General features: G+C 49.7%; 1 protein-coding gene across 1 annotated transcript in view; it reads left to right on the forward strand.

Moving 5' to 3' along the window:
* The first annotated feature begins 7209 nt into the window (after positions 1-7209).
* ONECUT1 (one cut homeobox 1) overlaps positions 7210-22301 on the forward strand; it is a 43161-nt gene continuing 28069 nt past the window's right edge. The window contains exon 1 of the mRNA XM_080649173.1: positions 7210-8632. Coding sequence (XP_080505299.1) covers positions 7519-8632 — 1114 coding nt within the window. The 5' untranslated portion in view covers positions 7210-7518. The remainder of the gene's footprint in view (positions 8633-22301) is intronic.

Below are 22301 nucleotides of genomic sequence, written 5' to 3' on the forward strand. Positions count from 1 at the left end.
GCTCAGTGGAGCGCTCTGCGAAAGACTAGAGGCGCCTAATTAATAATAAGTTAGAAACGAAGGAAGGCACCAGCGAATAAATAATTAATACAGACATCTATGTCTCTTTGAATATTGCTCCTTTAAAAATTTAGACTTACCAGGACCATACTGTAAGTCTGCAATTTATATTGCGGGGATGATTTAAGAAAGCTATTTTTTTTCCTTGAAATACAATACTAAATTATTTACAGTGTTTTGCAAACCTAACTTCCTTCATTAGCCAGCCCCTCTGGTTTGTTTTTTCCAGGTGGAAAACACCAATTTAAAAAAAATAAGAAGAATCATAATAAATTCCCTACAAGAACCGCAGGCTGCAATTAGCTTCAGGCGGCTAAGGTGAGGAGGACTGGCAGGGAGGGTTCTCCGGCTGTGGGAGGGGCGAGGGGCTGCCATATAGGGGGTTTTGTTGGAGAGGGAACACAAAATCCAAAGTCACTGAGCAGTGACTTTGGGTACCCACTGGTGCATAAAGGGACAGAATTTAAGGTAAATCCTTGGAGTCCTCAAAGGGCTTTGGGGAGAGAGGAGGCTTGGATTTTAAGGGTTCCAGGTTCCCCCCAATGGCAAAAAAAAAAAAAAAAATCAAGATTTTTAGAGAAGGCTATTGAAAGTCAGGACTGAATTCCAGGCTAGCCAGGAGCTCCAGTGGGCTAGGAGAAATAACAAAATTCAAGTGGATAGAAGTGACTGAAAATCTGACGAGGTTTTTGTATCAGAGAGACTAGGATTTGTTTGCAATATTGTTAGCAATATTGATTTTTTTGTTACTTTGGATTAATGTATGTTAAACAGGAAAATACAGACGTTAGTCAAGTACATTATAATCATCTATTGTTGAGAGCAAAGCCTCTCAGGTGAGCGCCTGAGACCTGGCACTGGGAGGCAGTTCCAGGGCCCTTTGAGACCCTCCAGGCTCAGGTTGCGACCTCTGGAGCTGCCAGTGTCTGGCAGTGGTGAAGGGGAAGGGCTTCACCTCCAGCTCATTCTTTCTCCCCGCCTTTAGAATTACAGCTGGTATTTATCCAACCCGCTACCCAGATGTGTCAGGCTCGGCCTCTCTGCTGGGTTAAATGATGAGAGAAATTGAGGAGTGGAGGTGTTCTTGGCCAAAATTCTCACTGCACCCGCCCCCCCACCCCCCACATCGTCCCCACAGCCTCCCAGCCCTGCTTCCTGGTCTCTTGGATGACGGCCATCCTACAACCCTCTTGGGGCTCCCACATCCCAGCCCTGGTGGCCTGAGACCCCGAGGGCGCACAACTAGGGCCTCTACACAAATACATGCACACACGTAGACTGCACCCCGCGGCCTGAAAAAAGGCACGAGGTGGGGAGGGAGACACAGGAGCATCTACTCACGAGCTCCTGGGCCCCTCCGACCCCTAGATCTTGGGCGCTGGCCCTGGCGCAGAGAAGTGTGCCTCAGGGGTAACACAATCCTTCAAACATCCGTCTCCAGGGACTGCACCTTCCGCGGTGCGGACACCTCGCCAGGCTTCAGGGGTTGGGGGCCAAGGCCACACTCAGCTTTTCATCTCAGCCCCAATCCGCGCCCCACGTCACCATACATATAGAGCAAGACCCTGGGAGGCACGCAGCCCACCGCGCTGGTAAAGGTCTTTTCCCAGCGGAGCGGCACCGAGGCTAAAGGGCAGCACAGGCCACTTAGGTCTTGGATGGTTCAGGAGGGGGTGAGGGGGTGAGCATCAGAATTAGAGGGCGAGGGTCCCTGGGAAAAGGCTTCTGGGTGCTGGAGGACTCCATCGTCCTGCGTCCTGCGCAGGGATGGCGCTGGGGCCAAAGGGCAGGCAGGCGCTCTTGCCCAGAGCCCCAAGGGTACCCCCGCCCGCCCCCCGCCCCCAGGCTGTCAGCCACGCAAGTGAAGGGATGAAGAAGCCGAGACAAGCACCGCGGACAGGGCAGGGTGGGCAAGAAAAGAAGGGAAAGTGTGCAAAGTGTAAAGAGGAAAGAAAAGACGGAAGGAAGGAAAGAGGAGGCGAGGCCCGAAGGAAACTGAAGGCCTGGAGGGAGGTGCAGGCAAGGGGTGGGGAGCCAAGAACACAGGCGTTTCATTTTTAAATCATCTAGGTGTCCGCGTGTCAAATAAAGACAAGGGCGGTAACGATTATTCTGTTAAATCTATGGTACTTGACTGCGCAAACACTAATTGATTAGACACCAAAATGATTTGTTTAAAGAGTTTTCCTTCCCAAGTGCAGCTGCTCTCGTCATCCTGCGGAGCTGTGGAGGAGTTTGCCGAGTGGGCCGTGCGCCCCCGGGCTGCAGAGCCCCAATGGGCCCAGGGGTGGGATGGGTGGTGCAACTGGTCCTGTCCGCCGCCGCCGCCGGAGGCTCCAGGCTGGGCTGCAACCCGTGACTTGTGTCCTTCCTTCCTGTCCTCAAGGCCCGGGATGGTGCATCTGGAGACCATCATGAGCCCACTTTGGTCTCCCACCGCCCTCTATGCTCTGAGTTTTCCCACCTCGGAGTAGACCTGCACCAGCAAGAGCGCCCCTTGCCCCTTGCCCTGTCCTCCTAGCCCCGAACCCTGGCACTCTACCCTTGCACCTCCTAATCTACATTCTAGGCACCAGAAGAGGATCCTTAACCATCCCCTCAAACCTGGAAAATCCGTCACTTACTCCACCCCCGGGAGTCCCCACAGACCTCCTTTGCAATGTACTTCAACGAAATAAAGATCAAAGAAAGAAAAATCCACTGAAAGTTTGACAAGAGAAAGGCCAACTCCCCCAGAATCCAACTGGCTGAGGAAAGCAGCGTGGGGTTCTGCAGCTGGAGCATCACCAGGGAGCCTTGGACCCCTCCACAATATTAGGACACTCCTTCTCTCTTCAGCACACTGGGCCTGAGGCCTTGAAAAGTCCTCATTGAAATTGGGACCACAAGAACATATTTAAACCCAAGAGAGCCACTTCTAGTTTATCCGATGGCCCAAGAGATAAAGTAGCTGGAGATGCTCACAAGGGGTCGGAATTCCTGGCAGCGCTGTCCAAATCGCAGCATCAACTGGAGATGGCACCAGCTGTGGAGAGCCCTTCACCAGAGCACCTTCTCTTTGGATTTGGAGCGGGTAGGTAGGCAATAAAACAAAGGAGAGTTCAAAAACACAGAGTATAAATTATACAGATTGTCATGGGCAAAACCTTTAATTTAGGTTAAAGAAGGGAAAAAACTGAACAGACGAATTAAAAACTATATGCTAAATAGAAGATCAAAGATTGATGAAGAGGGCTAAAAATAATTGGTTACCCTTTCCTTGGCCTCCAGAGAGTACAGAGAAGTCATTGATTAATTTTTTAAATGGTTTTCAATGTGAATCACCAGACCACCCCCTTCTGAATTTCTTGGTGTCTATTCTAAGCCAACAGCAATTTTCTGAATTAAATTTCTCCAGAGGTGGGAGGAAGACAAGAGAGCCTGGAAGAAAACACCACCAAATCCTTCACTCCATAGTTATCAAGTTGTGGCCAGTATACTGTTGCCAGACACCAAAGAAATGGTTCCTCGCCAGGAGTTTAATTCTAGACTTGCTTCAAGCATCAGAAACACTGGTGAGTTACCTCCTGAAACTCTGGCCAAGGAGTCAGCCTCTTACTGGAACTTGGCTGGGGGGATCTGCCCTGACACCCAGGCTTGCTGTTTATGTGGTCAACAAATGGGAAGTAAACATTTGATGTCTCAGAGGGGCTAGAAAACTGTGATGGGCCGTATGTTAGCTCTCTATTACTCACAAAGAAAGCTAAAGCAGGAGCTCTGAAACTGAAGGAAGTTTTCAGAAAAGCTTGTGTGGCCAGCATTTGGAGGAATGGACTTACGTTCATTCTCTTTTCTAAGTTTAATGGGTTCACCTGGCATACTCTAGCCTCCACATGGGAAAGATTTTACCTGCCCAATCACCATCACCACCAGCACCCCAATATTTACAAAATAAGCAGTCTGAAATCCTTGTTTCCACACTGAAAATATTACCAGCAACAAGCATCTAGTAGTCAGTAGTCTTATTTCCCTTTTTCTTAAATATATACAGGCATGTAATTTTGTGATGATGATTGACACTATTTTTTTTTTTTTTAGTTCTCTGTAGCTACTCAAAATCTAACCAGTTGCCAATAAGCCCTCCTCTCAAACTTCTTGGCTGTCATAAAGAATCGTGCAGCATACTGTAATACACTTGATCAACCAAGTAGTTTCAAGGAACTTCTCCTTGGGTTTTAATTGTTTCATTCCCCCACAGTACACCTGATGGGTGCCAGGTATTCTGCTGAGCTCTGGAAGGGGGAAGGGAGGAGAGAGACAAAATGACAAAAAGCTATCTCAGCAGTTGGCAATCTGTCTAGTCTCTCTCTCTCTCTCTCTCTGTCTCTCTCTCTCTCTCTCTTTCTCTCATTTTAATCTGGCCTAAGGGAATCCACCCCTTTCCTTAATAGAGGAAAATTTTCCAAGAAGTCAAGTAAGAATAAAATGTTTCTGAGAAATCACTGTAATTCAGTCAACTACAGGAAAACCATGGTTAAATATAATAGCATGAATAGCCAAGAAAGATTAGGGAGATTTTCAAACCAAAGCAAGTCCTGCACACATATTAGCTCAACATATATAATGATTGTCTAAATCTTTCCTTTGACTTCTCCTTTAGGGACCAACACTGAACCAGTCCCCCTTTTCACAAAGGGAGTAGGGGAGTTTTGCTCACCTGATCCCAACCCTCTTCAGGTAGCCTCTAGGGGCTCAGCCAGAAGCTTCCTGTGAAGGAGGGTTTCCAGGATCAAGTCCCTAATTAGATACACAAAGAGAAAACCATGAACAATTTGTGCACTTGGTGGTGTTTACTTCTTTCTTTTAACAAACTGCCTTTTGGGAAAAGACTTGTCATACAGTCAAGTCAATAATTTCCAATGGATTAAAATATGGGGGTATGGGGAGACAATCGTTTATTAGTAGCTCAAAAGCTGCCTGCTACTTTAACCCATTGTCTGCTCTCATATGAGACCCATACACTCTATGCTATGACAAAAAAGAACAGAAACAATAAGGAAACAAGAATGCAGCTTCCCACTAACATATTATGAGCCACTAGGCAGAAAATATACTTTATGCTTGTTTCTCTGAATAAACCTAGATAAAAGTTTAAATAGAGTAATTTTGTTTTCTGAGTTCCTTTATGTCAGTGTATTTTCCCCAGTTGTCTTTTTCTCTCTGGGACCTTAAATTCCTAAATGTTCACTGTGCAAGTAGATGCTAAATCCATTGAAGTAGATTCCCATTTCCAGGGCCTCCATAGGCATTGTTTGGACAAGAGTGTCTCTGGTGATCAAATCAGCCAGATTAACCAATTCCAGGACATGACCATTTTCAAGGATGTCAGGTTGACTGACTGTACCCACCAGTCTTGACCTACCTGGATCATGACATCTTGATGGTGACAGGAACCTAGGCAAAGAGATGGGCCTGCTCATGCCTTAGCTGGTGGGAAGTTCCCCCAAGGGTGGTCCTGCCCAAGCTTTTGCCTAGGGGAACCAGTTACCTTTGCTACTTCCATCCCAGCCCTGGTGTCTCCTGGGGTCTGGGAGCATTTTCAGTAGAAACACCACTGGTGGGCTCTGACTGGGTATCCTAGTAAAGGGAAGTACAATTTGAGTTTGGACCAGTGCAGGCCACACACACTTTATTCCATATCCGGGCCCAGATACCCAGGCTTTGAGAGGCAGGCCCCCATTGTGACCACCTTTCGCCCTGGGCTGAGGCTTGGCGCTGACCCGGGCGTAACTGCCAAGAGCCTGACAATGGGCACATCTGTCCTTTCTCTGAGGGATGAAAGCACCTAAGCGGACACGGCTCTGCCTTTTGTTACAGATTTTTTTTTCTTTCCTTTGTAAATGAAAGAAAGCCGCGGCATGTGGCGGCCGGGTGTACATCCCACACTGGGGGCCTCCCCACGCGTCCCCACCAGGCCCAAGGACCAAGTTCGTTTCCAGATTGGAGCGTGATTATGAGGAGCGGACAATTACGCCCGAAGCTGAATTGATTTTCAAATCTGGAGGCTTCTCACGCGGAAGGGAAGAGGGCGTCCCTACGGGCCAAGCAGAGACCGGAGCGCCTGGTCCACCCTGCGGGTATCAGTCCTTCCCGCAAGCAGTGGCTTCTGGGTGCGTTACCAGGAGGGCCAAGAAGAAGTCACAGGAACGGCCTAAGCCTCGGCGGCCCACCAGCACCCAGAAGTTAACATGGGAACCCAGCAGGGCACTCCCCGCCCCCACACACACACACACACACACACACACACACACACACACACACACACACACACACACGTGTCTTCGGAAGCAGACTCACTCGCCGACTTAATTGTCAGCTGAGCCAGAGAAGGAACCAGCCGGCAGGAGACAGCCAGGTAGGGCCGGGCTGGGACTCTTGGCACCAAGCGCTCCTCTCCCACATCGTGGAAGAGGAGAGAGGGGTGGGCAGAGGATTATCAAGGAGGTCCGAGATTTCTGGGTCAACAGCCACAGAGCTGACTGAGGCCTTTAAGATATTTGTTCCCCGCGGATGGGGAAAATGCGGACTCCCAGAAGCCCTCCGGAAAATGCACCTTAGTGGGCCAGGGTGGAAGGAGTGGTGACAGCCTCAGCATCCCGGGCAAACTGCGCCTGGAGGGAGGCAGCAGCTGGAGAGAGCGCCCACGGCTCTTCAGCGCACCACCCGGTAGGAAAGCCCAGCAAGTGCAGCCGGGGGCTGGGAGGAGAGCCCACCCGAGCCTGGGAGCCGAGAGGGACGCGAGTCTCCCAGGGTTGTGGTGGCGGCCCAGCTCGCTCTGTATACTGGGCCTTCCCACGTGCGCGCCGCAAATCCGGCCACTCGGCGCCACGGGTGAGGCGCAGGACCCCCTCCTACATTTGTAAGGGGACGTCACGGGCCGCGCGCGCGGGGGCCAAGGGGGGCGGGGCCGAGCCGCGCGCCTGCGCGCTGCGCCCAGCGGGCGTGAGGGCGGGCCGCGGCGGCGGTGGCGGCGGCGGCGGCGGCGGCACCGCGGCCACAGAGTCTGCAACAGTAACCCAGCCATGGCTCGAGCTGGCCAGGGGCGCGGGCAGGCAGCAGCCGCGGAAGGCGCGCGGGCTGCGTCAGGGGAGCAGGGGACCTCACAATTCTAAGAAAGAGAGGGGCGAGAGGGGGCCAGGGGCGAGGGGGCTGGGGACACAGCGCTCACCCAACGGTGAAGATCCTTTTTGAAAATTAATATTTAAAAAAAGAGAACGCAGAGGAAAAGGTGGGGGCAAGAGGGAAGGCGATACATACAGAGAGGTAGACAGAGCCCCACAGTGAGAGGAAAAGGAAGGAAGCAAGGAAGGCAACAGTCGCCGGCAGGCAGCCGATGTGAAGACCGGACTCCGTGCGCCCTTCGCCGCCACTGTCCGGCCTCATCGATGTTGTGTCCGCCGCCCGCTCGCCCGGATCACGATGAATGCGCAGCTGACCATGGAGGCGATCGGCGAGCTGCACGGGGTGAGCCATGAGCCAGTGCCCGCCCCTGCCGACCTGCTGGGTGGCAGTCCCCACGCGCGAAGCTCCGTGGCGCACCGCGGTAGCCACCTGCCCCCCGCGCACCCACGCTCCATGGGCATGGCGTCCCTGCTGGACGGCGGCGGCGGCGGCGGCGGCGATTACCACCACCACCACCCGGCCCCTGAGCACAGCCTGGCCGGCCCCCTTCACCCCACGATGACCATGGCCTGCGAGACTCCCCCAGGTATGAGCATGCCCACCACCTACACCACCTTAACCCCTCTGCAGCCGCTGCCGCCCATCTCCACCGTCTCGGACAAGTTTCCCCACCATCACCACCACCACCACCACCATCACCACCACCACCCGCACCACCACCAGCGCCTGGCGAGCAACGTGAGCGGTAGCTTCACGCTCATGCGGGACGAGCGAGGGCTGGCCTCCATGAATAACCTCTATACCCCCTACCACAAGGACGTGGCTGGCATGGGCCAGAGCCTCTCGCCCCTCTCTGGTTCCGGTCTGGGCAGCATCCACAACTCCCAGCAAGCGCTCCCCCACTATGCTCACCCTGGCGCCGCCATGCCCACCGACAAGATGCTCACCCCCAATGGCTTCGAAGCCCACCACCCGGCCATGCTCGGCCGTCACGGGGAGCAGCATCTCACCCCCACCTCGGCCGGCATGGTTCCCATCAACGGCCTCCCTCCGCACCACCCCCACGCCCACCTGAACGCCCAGGGCCACGGGCAGCTCCTGGGCACAGCTCGGGAGCCCAACCCTTCCGTGACCGGTGCGCAGGTCAGCAATGGAAGTAATTCAGGACAAATGGAAGAGATCAATACCAAAGAGGTGGCACAGCGTATCACCACCGAGCTCAAGCGCTACAGCATCCCACAGGCCATCTTCGCTCAGAGGGTGCTCTGCCGCTCCCAAGGGACCCTCTCGGACCTGCTGCGCAACCCCAAACCTTGGAGCAAACTCAAGTCTGGCCGGGAGACATTCCGGAGGATGTGGAAGTGGCTGCAGGAGCCGGAGTTCCAACGCATGTCTGCGCTCCGCTTAGCAGGTGAGCGGGTCAAGGAGTTGGGCGAGCGGGGATAGAAGAAATGGGGACGCCTAGGAACCGAAGGAGGGTGGGAAGAAGAGAGGACTGGGCCTCTTCACCCCTCCTCCTTTTCCCGAAGTGGGGTCCTTGGGCCTGGAAGAGCCAGTGCGGGGCTCCAGGCAGCAGACCGCCTCCTCCAGGACTTAGTGCGTTGGGCTGTGGAAGGCTCTGAGTGGCGCGGTCTCTGCGACTGCGGGGCGCATTTGTGCTGGGAGACAGCGCGGGAAACTCTCACTGCTCGAGGCGGAGAAGAATCCCCACACCTGGGGAGACACCGTCTGTGCGTCGCTTCTCGGTTGAACACTTGGGCTGGGGCTGCCTGCCAATGTTGATCTGAACTCGCTGCGGTAACCCCCCTTCCCGCACTAACTCTATTGGGGCGGGAGGGGGCCGCAGTCAGAGTTAGAGCAAAAGGTTCTAAAGCCGCGAGCCCGTGGGTGTATGGCGCGGACTCAAGGGTTAGCGCGCGCTTGCAGCGGGCTGTGGAAGGAAAAGGGAGACGGCCGGTGCGGAGGTCCTGGTCAGCCCAGAGACAGCTTTGCTGCTTGCTCGCTTAGGACTTCTCGTTTTCATTTTATTCCTTTCCATGATTTTCGTTTAAATCCCATTGCAGGGAAGGGTGGGGTGTGGAAATGGCTCCCGAGTCTGCGAGCATAGGTCTCCCGGACCCGAAACCCCGAAGCGTTTCGGAGTTTAGCGGGAAGGTCTCGGCGGCGCTGCACAGACACGGTGCCTAGCTCCCCTCGCCTCTTTCGGCCAAGGTGAGGACACGGCTCTGGCGGGCGGAGTAGCCGAGGGGACAGCTGAGCCCAGCCTGAATGCCACAGAGGATTTCGTGCGGCTTCTGCGTCCTCCGAGGGCGGAGGACACGAGGGGAAGTAGAGCCAGGGGTAGCCTTGAGCGGACTCGGTTTGATGAGACCTGGGCTGAGCTGAGTAACTCCTGGGTTCATCCCCCCTCCCCCCCCCCCACAACCCCCGATTTTAGCCCCGGCGCCATGGCCTGAGTCCTGGCGAAGAGAAAGGTAAAAGCCGATATGCGGGTTTGTTAATTAACTGATCGTTCTCCATTAATTCGTCCCTGGAGAACGAGAGACAGTCAATCCGCTCAAAGCCGAGGGCACTGAGCAGTTTCACGGACTAAAATCAAAGCCAGAGGCCAGAGCCCCCTCCCCCACCTCGTGCGGGCCAATGAGAAGCTAGAGGGAGGCAGGTGCTGGCGTGCCCGCGAGCCCGCGACTCCAGCCGGCAGGCGACCCAAAGCAATCTTCGGGTCTGGGCGCTTCTGGCCTCCCCTCCCGAGCGACGCGCTGGCTGAGCCTCAGCCCCGTGCTCGTTCGCTCCAAGCAAAGACCCCACGCAGGGAAGACAGGGGTAGGGAGACAGGAAGGAAGAGGTTGAGTGGGTGCCCTCTAGGTTTCCGCGATTCCGCTCGCCAGCCTCGTGTGCTGCCACCGTATCGCCCTCTCCCGCCCCTCCACTACCCCTGCGGGCTGCCTGAGACCCGAGAGCCGCTGAAGTTCCAGAGAGGGTGGGAAAACGGCTACTCCTCTCCCTGACTGCTCCACTAATGCGGGTGCCTAAGGTGATCAGAGCCTGTTCACACGCCTGCGCCAGACTCCAGCCAGGCTTTTTACCCGGGCAGTACCCGCACAGGCCGGCGGAGGTGGGGGTGGAGGGTTGGTGGAAAAGGAGGGGTGCCCCCAGGGAACCGGTCCCCCGCCCGCCACGCCGTGTAGGCGCTTGCTCCGGGACTTCAATGACCCTTCCCTCATTGCCTCCTGTTGCCGCCTGGAAGGACAGACTCTCGGGTTCTGTTCAGAGACGACCCCCGAGCCCTGGAAACCCGGTCTTGGGTCCTGTCCTGCGTGAGCGCCCTCTGATCTCCATGCCTGAGCGCCCCAGTGCTGTTTAGGGGAAGCCCGAATACTGCGACCCGCACATGGGAGGCGCGGGCAGCGTGCTGGCTGAGGCTCATGGAACCGAGGAGGCTGTCGAGTGGGCGCCTGATCCAGCAGCCTGTGCCGTGTCATTCTCCGCCCCAGGCATGTGGTCTTTTTTTTGCGCGGGGGGGGGGTGGAGACTCTGGTAGGACACACGTTTGAACCCCTAATCCCAAACGGACTCCGCATCCTAAGACCCGCGTGGAACGTTGACCCTTTCATTTCCCTTTCTTTAGCTTAATTAAAGGGGTGGGGAGGGCTGAGATAAGATCTGGTGCGGAGGGAACCGGGAGCAATACCATTTTGCTGCAAAAGCCACGATCTACTTTTAAGTCTCTGAAGAACTATGAGGCGTTCTGTTAGCATTGTTATTTATAAGAAATAAAAGTGAGGCCGTTTCCTGAACCCTCTCCATGATTTCCACTGGGCTTTGCAGGAGACTTAAAACGGATTTCAAGGCATGTTGGTTGCAGCTGTGCAACATTGTTGCCTCCTCCGCACCACCACTTCCCAGGCACCCAGAAGCTCCCTGCAGCTGTGCTCGCTGTTGTACTCAAAGACCTGTCAACCTAGTCCCTACCCCACGCGAGGCTGGGGCCCACCGTGGTCGGTTCCAACGATGGCAGGAGAGTGGTTTCTCTATGCCCCTCCCTGTACCCTAGGCTCCGCGCAGTTGGTGAGAGTCAAACCCTCCACACGTGGCAACGTGTTTGGGGAGGTGCCTTCTCCTTAGGAAATTACATCTGCTGGTGGAAGACGGGAGGGAGACAGGAGGAAATTCTCACCAAATTAACTACCTTTTAAAAATCAATATACGTTCCCTCAATGCAATACTTGCTGCTGTCCCATTAAAGTGCAGCACAACCAGATTCGCGCCGCTCCTCGTCCCAGGTGGGGGTGGGAGGTCTTGGCTGCGCGGGTGGGTGGGTGCCCCGCCTCTGACGTGGGCGCCTATTAAGATGCGAGGAGATTAGTTTCCAATTAAAGATTCCAGAAGGCCTCCACCACACTAGGGGAGCTGCCAGCGCAGGAAGAGGCTGCAAAGCGCACCTGCCAGCTGGCGCAGCACCCGGGATTGGGAGGCGAGGCTTGCAGGCCCAGGATTCGGGCAGGGGTGTGTGCTGGGCCACTCGGACCCTTTGGTACCTGGAGGCAAGGAAACCTCCAAATGCCACGGAGCTGGCTGGGTCTCCGGAATCCGGACTGTGCCCCTTCCTGTCCAGAATTTGTTCCAGAGTGACTTAGAAAAGGGCCTGGGGGTAGGGGGTAGAGGGGGGGGGGGGCTCGGTCAGGCCAGGAGGTGGCCATGAGAAAGTCTGGCCCAGGCCAACCTGGACTGTGTTTGCCGTAAGTGGCCTTGCGGCCTGGTTGATTGATAACAGGCCCCTGCGCAAGTTCATTTGCTTTTTGTTAATATTTATCCCGGTGGGTGACATTTCAACTGTCCTCATGCTTCCTGGGGCCACGGGAGCCAAGCAGGAGTGCGGTGCTGGCTCTGGGAACCCCACTTCCCCAATCCTCAAAGACTCCAGCCGGAGCCGGGGAGAAAAGCCGGGACTGGGTGTGGGGACGCTGGAACTGGAAGAGCGCCTGAGTCGCAGGGTGGGAAGAGAAGGCGCCAAGTGGATTGGTTCCCTTGCGCCCCAGGTCTCGCGCAGTGCAGCTGCTTCCAGCAAGCTGCTGCTCGAACAAAGGGCTGGCGGGGTGCGGCCGGTGGCGTCTGGGCTCGAATCCCGTGAGGAGTGCCTCTTCCGAAGGCCTGGAAGGGCCTCCTCTCAGAGTGGCTGAGATTACCCACACCCCACTCCCAGGCCCAATGGTGGCCGAGCACCCGGGAGAGTTGGCCGGAGACCCCACACATACCAGCTCAGCAGGAAACCAAAAGGCCTCGCTCTTGGGGACAGTTAGTGGAAGGTTCTAAGTGAGCCTTTCTTGCAGCCATGTCTGAACCCTCGAGGATATGAGACAAAAGTTTCCTCTTGCTGTCCCCACCAGGGAGCACAAACACCCCGGTGAGGAGAGAAAGGAGCGCATGGGGTTAAGAAGTGTGCATGTGGTTTGACTAGGGTGGGGGGACCTGCTTTGGGGGCTTAAGGAGGCCTGACGGTTATTGTGTGGCCACTCGGGTGTCAGCTTATCTAGGATGGCCACCTGAGATGAGTAAACACCGCAGCCTGTTCAAAGGGTGACCGGCTGTCCTGCCAGCGGTGCAGCCCGGAGCCCCTTGGAAGCACCGGGAGGGTGATTGGGGCTGGCCTGAGCGACCCGCCTGGCCCAGGGCTGCTGTGGTCACTAGAGACCCGGCCCTGCCGTCGCTGCTTTGCAATCGGCAGTTGGGACGGACTGTGCCATCCCATCGCAGGTTGTTTTGTAGCCTCAGAGTGACTAAAAACCCAGGACTGGACTTTATCTTCAAGCTTCCAGCCGTGGGCGCGCCGCGGGGAGCTGGACTCCCGCGCTCCCTTTGGGCTCACCTTCCCTGGGTAGCGGCCGGGCTATGCTGCGGTAGCCGCGCGCGCCCCCTGCGGGCGGCGGGCCAGGCGCCCAGCAATCCTCCGTGGTTCATCCTGCCACGGAGCTGTCCCAGGTATTTCAAACGGTAACTATTTTGAGAGGAAGAGAATGTGGAGGAGGAAGAAAAGGATAGCTAGTGGATCTGTCTTGGTCCCCAACAATGCTTTAATATTACCCCAGTGATGACACAAAATTGCCACCCCATCCCCCAAAGTACACACCAACTCTAACCTATCCAGACAAGACGCGAGTTTGGATTTTCTAGCGTAATGATACTTTTGCTGGCATGTTTTTATCTGAGAAACTCAGAGTCAGAGTAGAGAAGGTGACTCTGGCTGTCTGAAGAAGGAGGTTGGGGCTGAGGGCTGTAGGACCTGGAGGACGGGTTAGCGGTTCCTTTGTTTTGTTGTTTCCCCTTCCAGCTAACTGATGGAAGTTTGGAGGCTGCTCAGAGGCCTTGAGCTGAAGGTCTTTGTTGAGTGGGTGAAAGGGCGTCCGCAGGCCCACCGGCTTGGAGCCTTGGTGCAGCGTCAGGACCCTGGACAGGGCCCTGCGGGCGTGCTGCCTGGTCAATCCAGTTTCTCATCGCCCCTGCAAGGTGGCTGGGATGTCTTTGAAGAGATATAGTGAGAAAAGGAAAACTAACAGCTATTATTCAGACGTTTGTGAGAGATCCTAAGAGCCTGCCAGAAATATACACCATCACAATCAAGTAATCGAAAAGATCAAACCTATTCTCGTCGATCAGGTGGTTGATCTTTACCTCCCTCTCTGGCAGCTTTCTGTGTGCATCTGAGTGCACACCTGCTTATAAAATCGGAATTGGAGTCCCTATGGGTGTGACAGGGGTTGGATCATTAGGCTAAAACGTTCAATTCAGTCCCTTTGATCCATGCTGGGGAAAATCTATAGTCATCTCTAATCTACCAGGTCTTTAAGGAGGTTGTTACAGGGGCTGTTTTGATGTCATCATTTCCACATTTGTGGTGAGTTCAGCTAATCAAACAGACCCTGCTACCCAAAGTTCTCAAAAGAAACAGTTCTTACAAAGTATATCGGTAAAATTTATTGTTGATTTCCTTGAAGGAAAGAAAATCCTGAAATCCGATGAAGGTAGGTAATTAACAGGGAGGTTCTTGGTGTCTTGCTCCTCGGAATCCATAGTTAGAAGCCTTGCCCTTCAAGTAACAGTGCTCAGTGGTTTTTGTAAACTACACATATCATAATAAACACCAACTTAATGTTTAAATTAACCAAGAAGCCTTGTTGGATTGGGTGAGAAATGACTAGTTTCATTGCAGACCCTGTTAAAACAGTAGAATTTCCACTCTTTTGGTAAAATTGAAAAATCCCCTAGGGTAGCAACAGAAAGAGGGTCTTAATGAAATCATGGTAGTCAGAGGGTAGATCTCATATAATTCTGGATAAAAACATTCAACAAGTATTCATTAAATACTATTTCATTATGTATCTATTTGAATAAGATGAATAAGCACATGTGGGAGGAGAAAAGCTATATTATTTCCACATGGAAAGAGTTCAGTAACAAGAAAAAGACTTATTTGTAATATGAATAAATTTAGTGAACAATCATAAATTCCTGCCTTCTATCAATATATTTGTACAGGTTTTTACTTTTAACTCGAGCATGTTAATATTAATGAAGCTTTATTTCCTCCTGAAATGATAGGATTGGTTTAGATGACCAATCACAAGACAATCTGATTATTTTGATATGAACAAAGATTTGTTTTATCACAGGGTCTTGCTATAAAGTGATCACATTATATTCCCCCCAGGAGATATTATATTATCATAAAGTTGGAACAAATTAGCTTCTAGAAATTTTCTTCTCATTTAGGTGAGACAATTTGATAAGACAACAGCTGAACAGAACCAGACCCTGAAGTACAACCCATCAGATTTTCATGGCAATTGATAAGGAAGGAGCTTATGTCTGCTGTGCACTTTCTGTTTGCCAGATATATATGCTAGGCACATAGATGTTCTCATTGAATATTCACTGTCTATGCCAGTGGCTCCCAAATTGTGCTAAGTATTGGAATCACTTAGTGATCTTTAAAAAAAAATGATTCCTGGCTACAACCTTAGATAGTCTGTTATAATTGCTATAGGGCATGATCTGGGCATTGGGATTTTTAAGAGTTTGAGTGATTTCAATGTGCAGCAAAATTTGGGCACCATTAGTTTATGTGCTAGTTACCACACTTACCCTGTTTCTCTGTACAATGAGATTAAATAACTTATCTGAGGTAGCACAGCTGGAAATCAATGATGCATGGAACTCAGGTTTCCCAGCCATGGCCCAGAACCCTCTTATCCTCCTCCTTGTGCCTTTATTACTAGTACAAGTCTTCCAGGTCAATGGACCCCAAATGCAGAAATGTCTGATTCTCTGTCATAAACACCCAATCTAGAAAGTCTCTGCATAATAAAGGTCTTGGAGTTAAAGGGTGTGTCTTCTCTCTGGGACTCTCAAAGAGAGTTACTTATGGAAACTTATTTCCTTTTTACTCAAGACTTATCGGAGAGACTTTTTGTTGCTCTCTTTTGAAGAAGCAGCCAGAGGGAATGTAAGGCAGTAACAGAGCTAGATGTGGAACCCAAGTCTCCCTGAACACTTGTTCACTTAAACAATTATTGATGGGCAAGACCCGTCTCATTAGATGTGTTCTGTGGGTAGGACTGGCCCATTGGGACCCATGCCTGGAGGAGGGCCCAAATGCCCAAACCTCCCATACTTTCAGGCATTGGTCTTCTGATCTGCACTTGCACTTACATTTCTTGGCTTCACATCAACGCCAGCCTTGCTATTCCAAAGCTTGTCTATTATTCATATTTTAGGACTCTTCACTAAAAAATAACAAATTGACTAAAACTCTGTATATATGTTGGCAATCATCCAGAGGGCAACTTAACAATTTGCATCGAATACTGTATGTTTCCAGTTATCCATGTGTTTCTCATCTCCCTTTGCATATGCCATAGGGCACTCAGAATCAAGTTGCTGAAATCACTGCTTTCGTTTTCATATCTGGTGATGAGCTCATAGTCCCAAAGAGGGATTATCAAAGAAACACAATAAACTATGTGCTTTTCTCTTTCTTTCCTGTTGTCTTCTAAAACAGATCAGTGGGGGGAAATCAAATAAATAAACCAGCGAAGCGCGCCACCTAGTGGCCCCCGTGTTCACTTCAGGTAAAGTGCGTGAGAGGAGTGGCTAACGCGATTCAAGTATTGATGGAGTCACAAAAATCGTTCATTAAGGCAATTTAATCTTTGCTATTAAATGTCCCTTCAATTCATTTGGGGTAATTAAGATGCAGTTAAAGTGATTACATTCTAATTACTTATGCTAGGCAAAGACATATTTGTCACACTAATGCGGTTAACTAAGGACTCAGAAAGAAAGTTAACATTTACTTCAAATGATGCAACTGGAAAAATCAGTTCCTCTTTTCATCATTAATCTAGTGAGCTGGGTGATTATGTAATGGCACTACAAGCTCATTAAATAGGGGAAGTGCTGATTAAAATGACTGCTAGGAGGAAAACCTGAACCAGGAGTACCTCAGTACCGTTTGCTCAGCATTCCTCGAAAAGTTACTTGGTGTTCTTTCCCATCTCACAGCAATAAACAGCTCCTGAGTTTTCTCCTGATGCTAAAAGAGGGATGGGTTCACAGAAATCTTTTATTGCCAGCCTATAGACATTGTTAAACCAAAAGATATTTTAAAATGGTAAATAAATTCTTGGGGTAGAGATGAGTAAGGGAAGTGAATCTGTCTGTCTGCATTGGAGGGTGGGTCATTCCTGAGTTAAAATGCCCACTGCAGGCTTCCGAACCACATTCCTTCACACAAACACCCTTGCTATTAAGCAGTCCTTCTCCCCCTCCCTAGTTCCACTTTACTGCCTTTGATGCCTGGAGACAGATTCCTTTGCACAGGATCATGCTCTGTTTAATTATTAGGTGCACTCAGCTGCAAACTGGTCCCTTTTCAGTGTTTTTCTACATTCGCATGTAAAGCCATGTGAGATGAGACTAGAAGCCATAATGTGTACATAGTTCCCAGCCTCTTGCGATAGCTTAATTATGGGTGCTCACAAGAGTAGGATGAATTGAAACTTATTAAATTTGACGTTTGCCTTCCTTACAAAATGGCTTCTTTTTTAAAAAATATATTTTATTGATTTTTTACAGAGAGGAAGGGAGAGGGATAGAGAGCCAGAAACATTGATGAGAGAGAAACATCGACCAGCTGCCTCCTGCACATCCCCTACTAGGGATGTGCCTGCAACCAGGATACATGCCCTTGACCAGAATCGAACCCAGGACCCTTCAGTCCGCAGGCCGATGCTCTATCCACTGACCCAAACCGGTTAGGGCTACAAAATGGCTTCTTAAGGCAGTGCCTAGCATTTCCCTGGGGTGGGGGTAGGGATAGGGGGCAGATGATCCAGAAACAAAAATGGTCAGTCAAAAAATTGGGGATTCTTTTCCCTAGGATATAGGTGTCTTTTAACACTGTTAAATTTGCATATTGAAAACCATAATTGTGGAGCTTGCCTTTATCTCATTGAAATTCAGTATTACCCTGTTGACTTCATAAGCAAAGAAGCTAATGTTATCAAATGTATCAGTCTGGATCATCTGCCCCCTATCCCTACCCCCACCCCAGGGAAATGCTAGGCACTGCCTTAAGAAGCCATTTTGTAGCCCTAACCGGTTTGGGTCAGTGGATAGAGCATCGGCCTGCGGACTGAAGGGTCCTGGGTTCGATTCTGGTCAAGGGCATGTATCCTGGTTGCAGGCACATCCCTAGTAGGGGATGTGCAGGAGGCAGCTGGTCGATGTTTCTCTCTCATCAATGTTTCTGGCTCTCTATCCCTCTCCCTTCCTCTCTGTAAAAAATCAATAAAATATATTTTTTAAAAAAGAAGCCATTTTGTAAGGAAGGCAAACGTCAAATTTAATAAGTTTCAATTCATCCTACTCTTATGAGCACCCATAATTAAGCTATCAGTCAATTAAGTCAAACCACCACCTTTTAAAAATAAATGGGAAGTTATTTGAATATTTAGAGTCATTATTAATTTAATAGAACATGTTATGCCACCTTAGATTACTAAAACAAACAAAACATTTTTAAACACTGGAGTAAAAATCAAGAGCCCTGAAGACAGGTTCTTGCACTAATTAGCTCTGAGAACTTGTCAAGTCCTTGAACCTTTCTGGGCCTCAGTCCCCTTAAATGTAGAATGAAGGATTTGGCCTTAGGGTGCTTCCAGGTCTCACATTCTATGATCGATTGCCTTCTATGGTGACTGCACATCCACAGCAAAGTCTGTTTTCTCAGTTCAGTGCTCTGTCCCAAAGTCAGGATTCAACAGGATGTAAGGCCCATGGGCCCATCTCTTGGGCAGAGTCTCAGGACCAGGCTCTCCTGTCAGATGGCCAGGAGGAAACAGTCCATCCAGTCAGGAGAGCTGCCTTCTAGCACAAAAATGCTGCAGTTTGAGATTGCAGTTCCTGTATCCTAATAGTACAAGCTGTTGGCAAGGATATGGATCACCAGGAAATCATACACTGCTGGTGGGAATGTAAGTTGGCACTGTTACTTCAAAAGATAGTTGTGACATTATCTTATAAACCGGAATCTACCCCTATTCAGAAATTCCAACTCTTTGGTATAGACTCAAAATAAATTTACAGATGTTCCTGGAAATGCATGCAACACTGTTAGCAACATTGTTCATTAGAAGAAAAAAGAAGAAAAAGGAAAAAAAAAACAGCCCAAATGTTCACTGACAAGAAATGCATAAATTGTGATGGCCCTGGCTGGGTGGCTCAGTTGGTTAGAGCATCATCCCATGCACCATTGTTAGTTCAATTCCTGATTAGGGCACATACCCAGGTTCAAACCTCCATCCAGGGGAGTACAGGAAGGCAACCAATTGATGTTTCTCTCGCACATCAATGATTCTCTCTTCCTCTCTCTCTAAAATCAATAAACATATCCTTGGGTGAGGTAAATAAACAAACAGACAAAAATGTCACAATATATTTAAATAAATAAATAGATAAATAAAATCCTATCTAATAAAGAGGGAATATGCTAATTGACCATCATGCCCTCACAAAGATGGCGGTGCCCACAGCCAATAAAGAGGGAATATGCTAATTGACTGTCATGCCCTCACAAGATGGTGGCGCCTCATCCAGCCGGAGTCCCCCAGTCCCCTCAGCCCCACCTCATCCAGCCAGAGTCCCCCAGTCCCCTCAATCCAGCAGGGAGGGCAGTTGGGGACAATCATGCTGGCATGGGAGCAGTTAGGCATCAATCAGGCCAGAAGGGGAGCAGTTAGGGGGCTATCAGGCTGGCAGGCAGAGTGGTTAGGGGCAATCAGGCAGGCAGGCAGGTGAGCGGTTAGGAGCCAGCAGTCCCGGATTGTGAGAGGGATGTCTGACTGCCAGTTTAGGCCTGATCCAGCCTAAACAACTGTAAACCTACTTTTGCTCATCCCTGTATTTAAGCTATGGAACGATAGGTTATTTTAGAAAAAGGGTAAAATAAATGATAAAGGGGCAAAAATAAAAGTCATTTTCTCTTAAATTCCCACAGGGATTGGGCCTAAACCAGCAGTCGGACATCCCCTGAGAGGTCCCAGATTGGAGAGGGTGCACCGGGCCTCTAGTAAAAAATAAATTGTGATGTATTTATATAATGTAGTAGTATCCTGTGATGAAAATGAATGAGCCACAGCTACACACAACAGCATAGTTGAGTCTTAAGAACAATGTTGCTTTAAAAAAAATAAAAAAGACAAGATGAAGAAGATCATACCAGGATAATACCATTTTTACAAACATCAAAAGCAAGCAATGCCAAATAAGTTATTGTTGGGAGATACATAAGTATTGTTTAAAAAAACAAATGAATAATGAATACAAATTCAGGAGTGTGGTTACATCTGGTAGGAGAAAGCCAGGTGATCACATGGCAGCTGATGTTCTAGTTCTTTTGTTGAGTGCTGCCATCACAGATATTTATTTTGTTATTATGCTTTCTATCTTAAGTATATGATGCATATTGTTTTGTAGGCAATACAATAGGTTACTTAATTTTAACATTGGGGAGGAGAAAGATTGTTTTTGTCTGGTTCCCCAACCCAAACAAACCCCACAATTATATTCGGCCTATTTTGTACAAATTGAAAGAGGAAATGTCATTAGATATGGAAAGAGGGGACATTCTTTATTCGTCTGAGCAGCTGTTATAGCAGCACTGTGCTTAGTCCTGAGGATGGTGTGTACACTGGACTAGTCCCTTGCAGCTCACAGTCTAGTGGGGAAGAGAGAGAAATCACTATTCATATCCTTCTTCTTGGTCGTTTCTGTGTTGAGAAGAGGTTCAGGGGATGACAAAGTGACATTTTTGGAGATCTGGAAGATGAGTAGGACTTGGATCAGAAACAAAGCAAGATGCTTCCAGGCAGAGGGAACAATAGCATGTGTGGAAGCCCTGCCTGAAATCCCTTTGCAGATTTCTTGGATCTGGATTATCACAGATCTGGAGGCTTGTTCCTTCCCTGGCACAGCTGAGTGGCACCATCCCCTTCCGTCAATAGCAGAAGGCTTCTCCGAGTCTGTGGTTTTCAGTAGTGGTCAAGGGTGGGCAGAGTTTTCATATCCTTCTAGGGGAGCAAATCCGATTGGGGGAGGAGAGGTCAGGGAGAATACACGTTGGTTAAAAAGCCTCCCATATGATTCTAATATAACTCCAAGTTGAGAATTAGAATATTGACATTGGGAATTTAAGAGAAAATGACTTTTATTTTTGCCCCTTTATCATTTATTTTACCCTTTTTCTAAAATAACCTATCGTTCCATAGCTTAAATACAGGGGTGGGCAAAAGTAGGTTTACAGTTGTTCGTAGGGAAAATAATACCGTAATTAAATAATAAAACAAAAATAAACTCTTATTCTTTTTTATTATTTATTAATTATGGTAAACCTACTTTTGCCCTGCCCTGTATAATATTGTTATTACATAATATATAATGTTATATATCACTATAAAATATTATATAATATTTTGCCTTTTGAGATAAAAATTTACTCAAAAATTCAAGATTCCTGTAGGAATAATTGTTTCCATACTCTCCTCAATCTAAAAAATTATCACTGTTCTTTTGGTCCTCCCCACTGAAAGTGTGGTTCCCACACAACAGCACTGGCCTTCTCAGGGAGCTTGCAGAGAAATGCAGACTCTCGGGTTCCATCCCAGACCTACTGAATCTGAATCTGCATCTTGACAAGATCCCCAAGAGATTCATGTGCAAATTCAAGTCTGAGATGCTCCATGGAGGGTCTTATCACATCATCCAAAAGTTCTATTTTTCTTCACTCACTCACCAAAACATTGACTGGGTGCCTTCTATGGGCCTGGTCTTAGGTGCCTTCTATGTGCCAGATTTTGGTGCCTTCTATGTGCCGGGACTTGGGCTAAGTGCTGGAGCTGAAAAGAGGAACGATGTGTCAAATCCCGGAGGATATGGCAGGGAGGATGTCGGTTAATAGATACTTACAATGTCTCTGATGAGTGCTATGATCCTGGTAGGAATCAGGTTCTGTGGGAGCAGGAAAGGAAAGTGGGAAGAAGACTGACAAAGAGACTACAAAGAACCTAGTATGTCTGTGTGGTCTAAAGCATTTGGGCCTATAAGGGTAGGAGCTAAAAGAAGTTGTTTTTCTCGTGGAATGAAGTTTTGAGACTTGTCCTCTTGAAAGCAAGCTTGAGTAGGAGATAATAGGAGAAGAGGCAATAGCAGGGGACTAGCTGTGAGGGTCTGATAATATGTCATTGCCAACACAAGTGGAGAAAATGGGTGGGCAGAATTTGAGGGACATTTCTAAAGTAAAATCCAGAAGACATTGTGGAGAGTGGAAAAGAAAGAGGAATTGACCCCTGTGGTTCTTTCTTGGGAAGCTGGGTGCTTGGGTACATCTTTAGCCATAGAATGGCTGTGGTAATGTAAATATAAAGTTATAACATTCCAGAATAGTCCACACTCTGAATCTGTCACCTCTGCACAGATTTGATATGTAAATTAAATTGTCTATGCCTCACCAGAATATGTTACTTAAT

The sequence above is a fragment of the Plecotus auritus genome, assembly GCF_963455305.1.
Source record: "Plecotus auritus genome assembly, chromosome: 1".
Lineage (NCBI taxonomy): Eukaryota > Metazoa > Chordata > Mammalia > Chiroptera > Vespertilionidae > Plecotus > Plecotus auritus.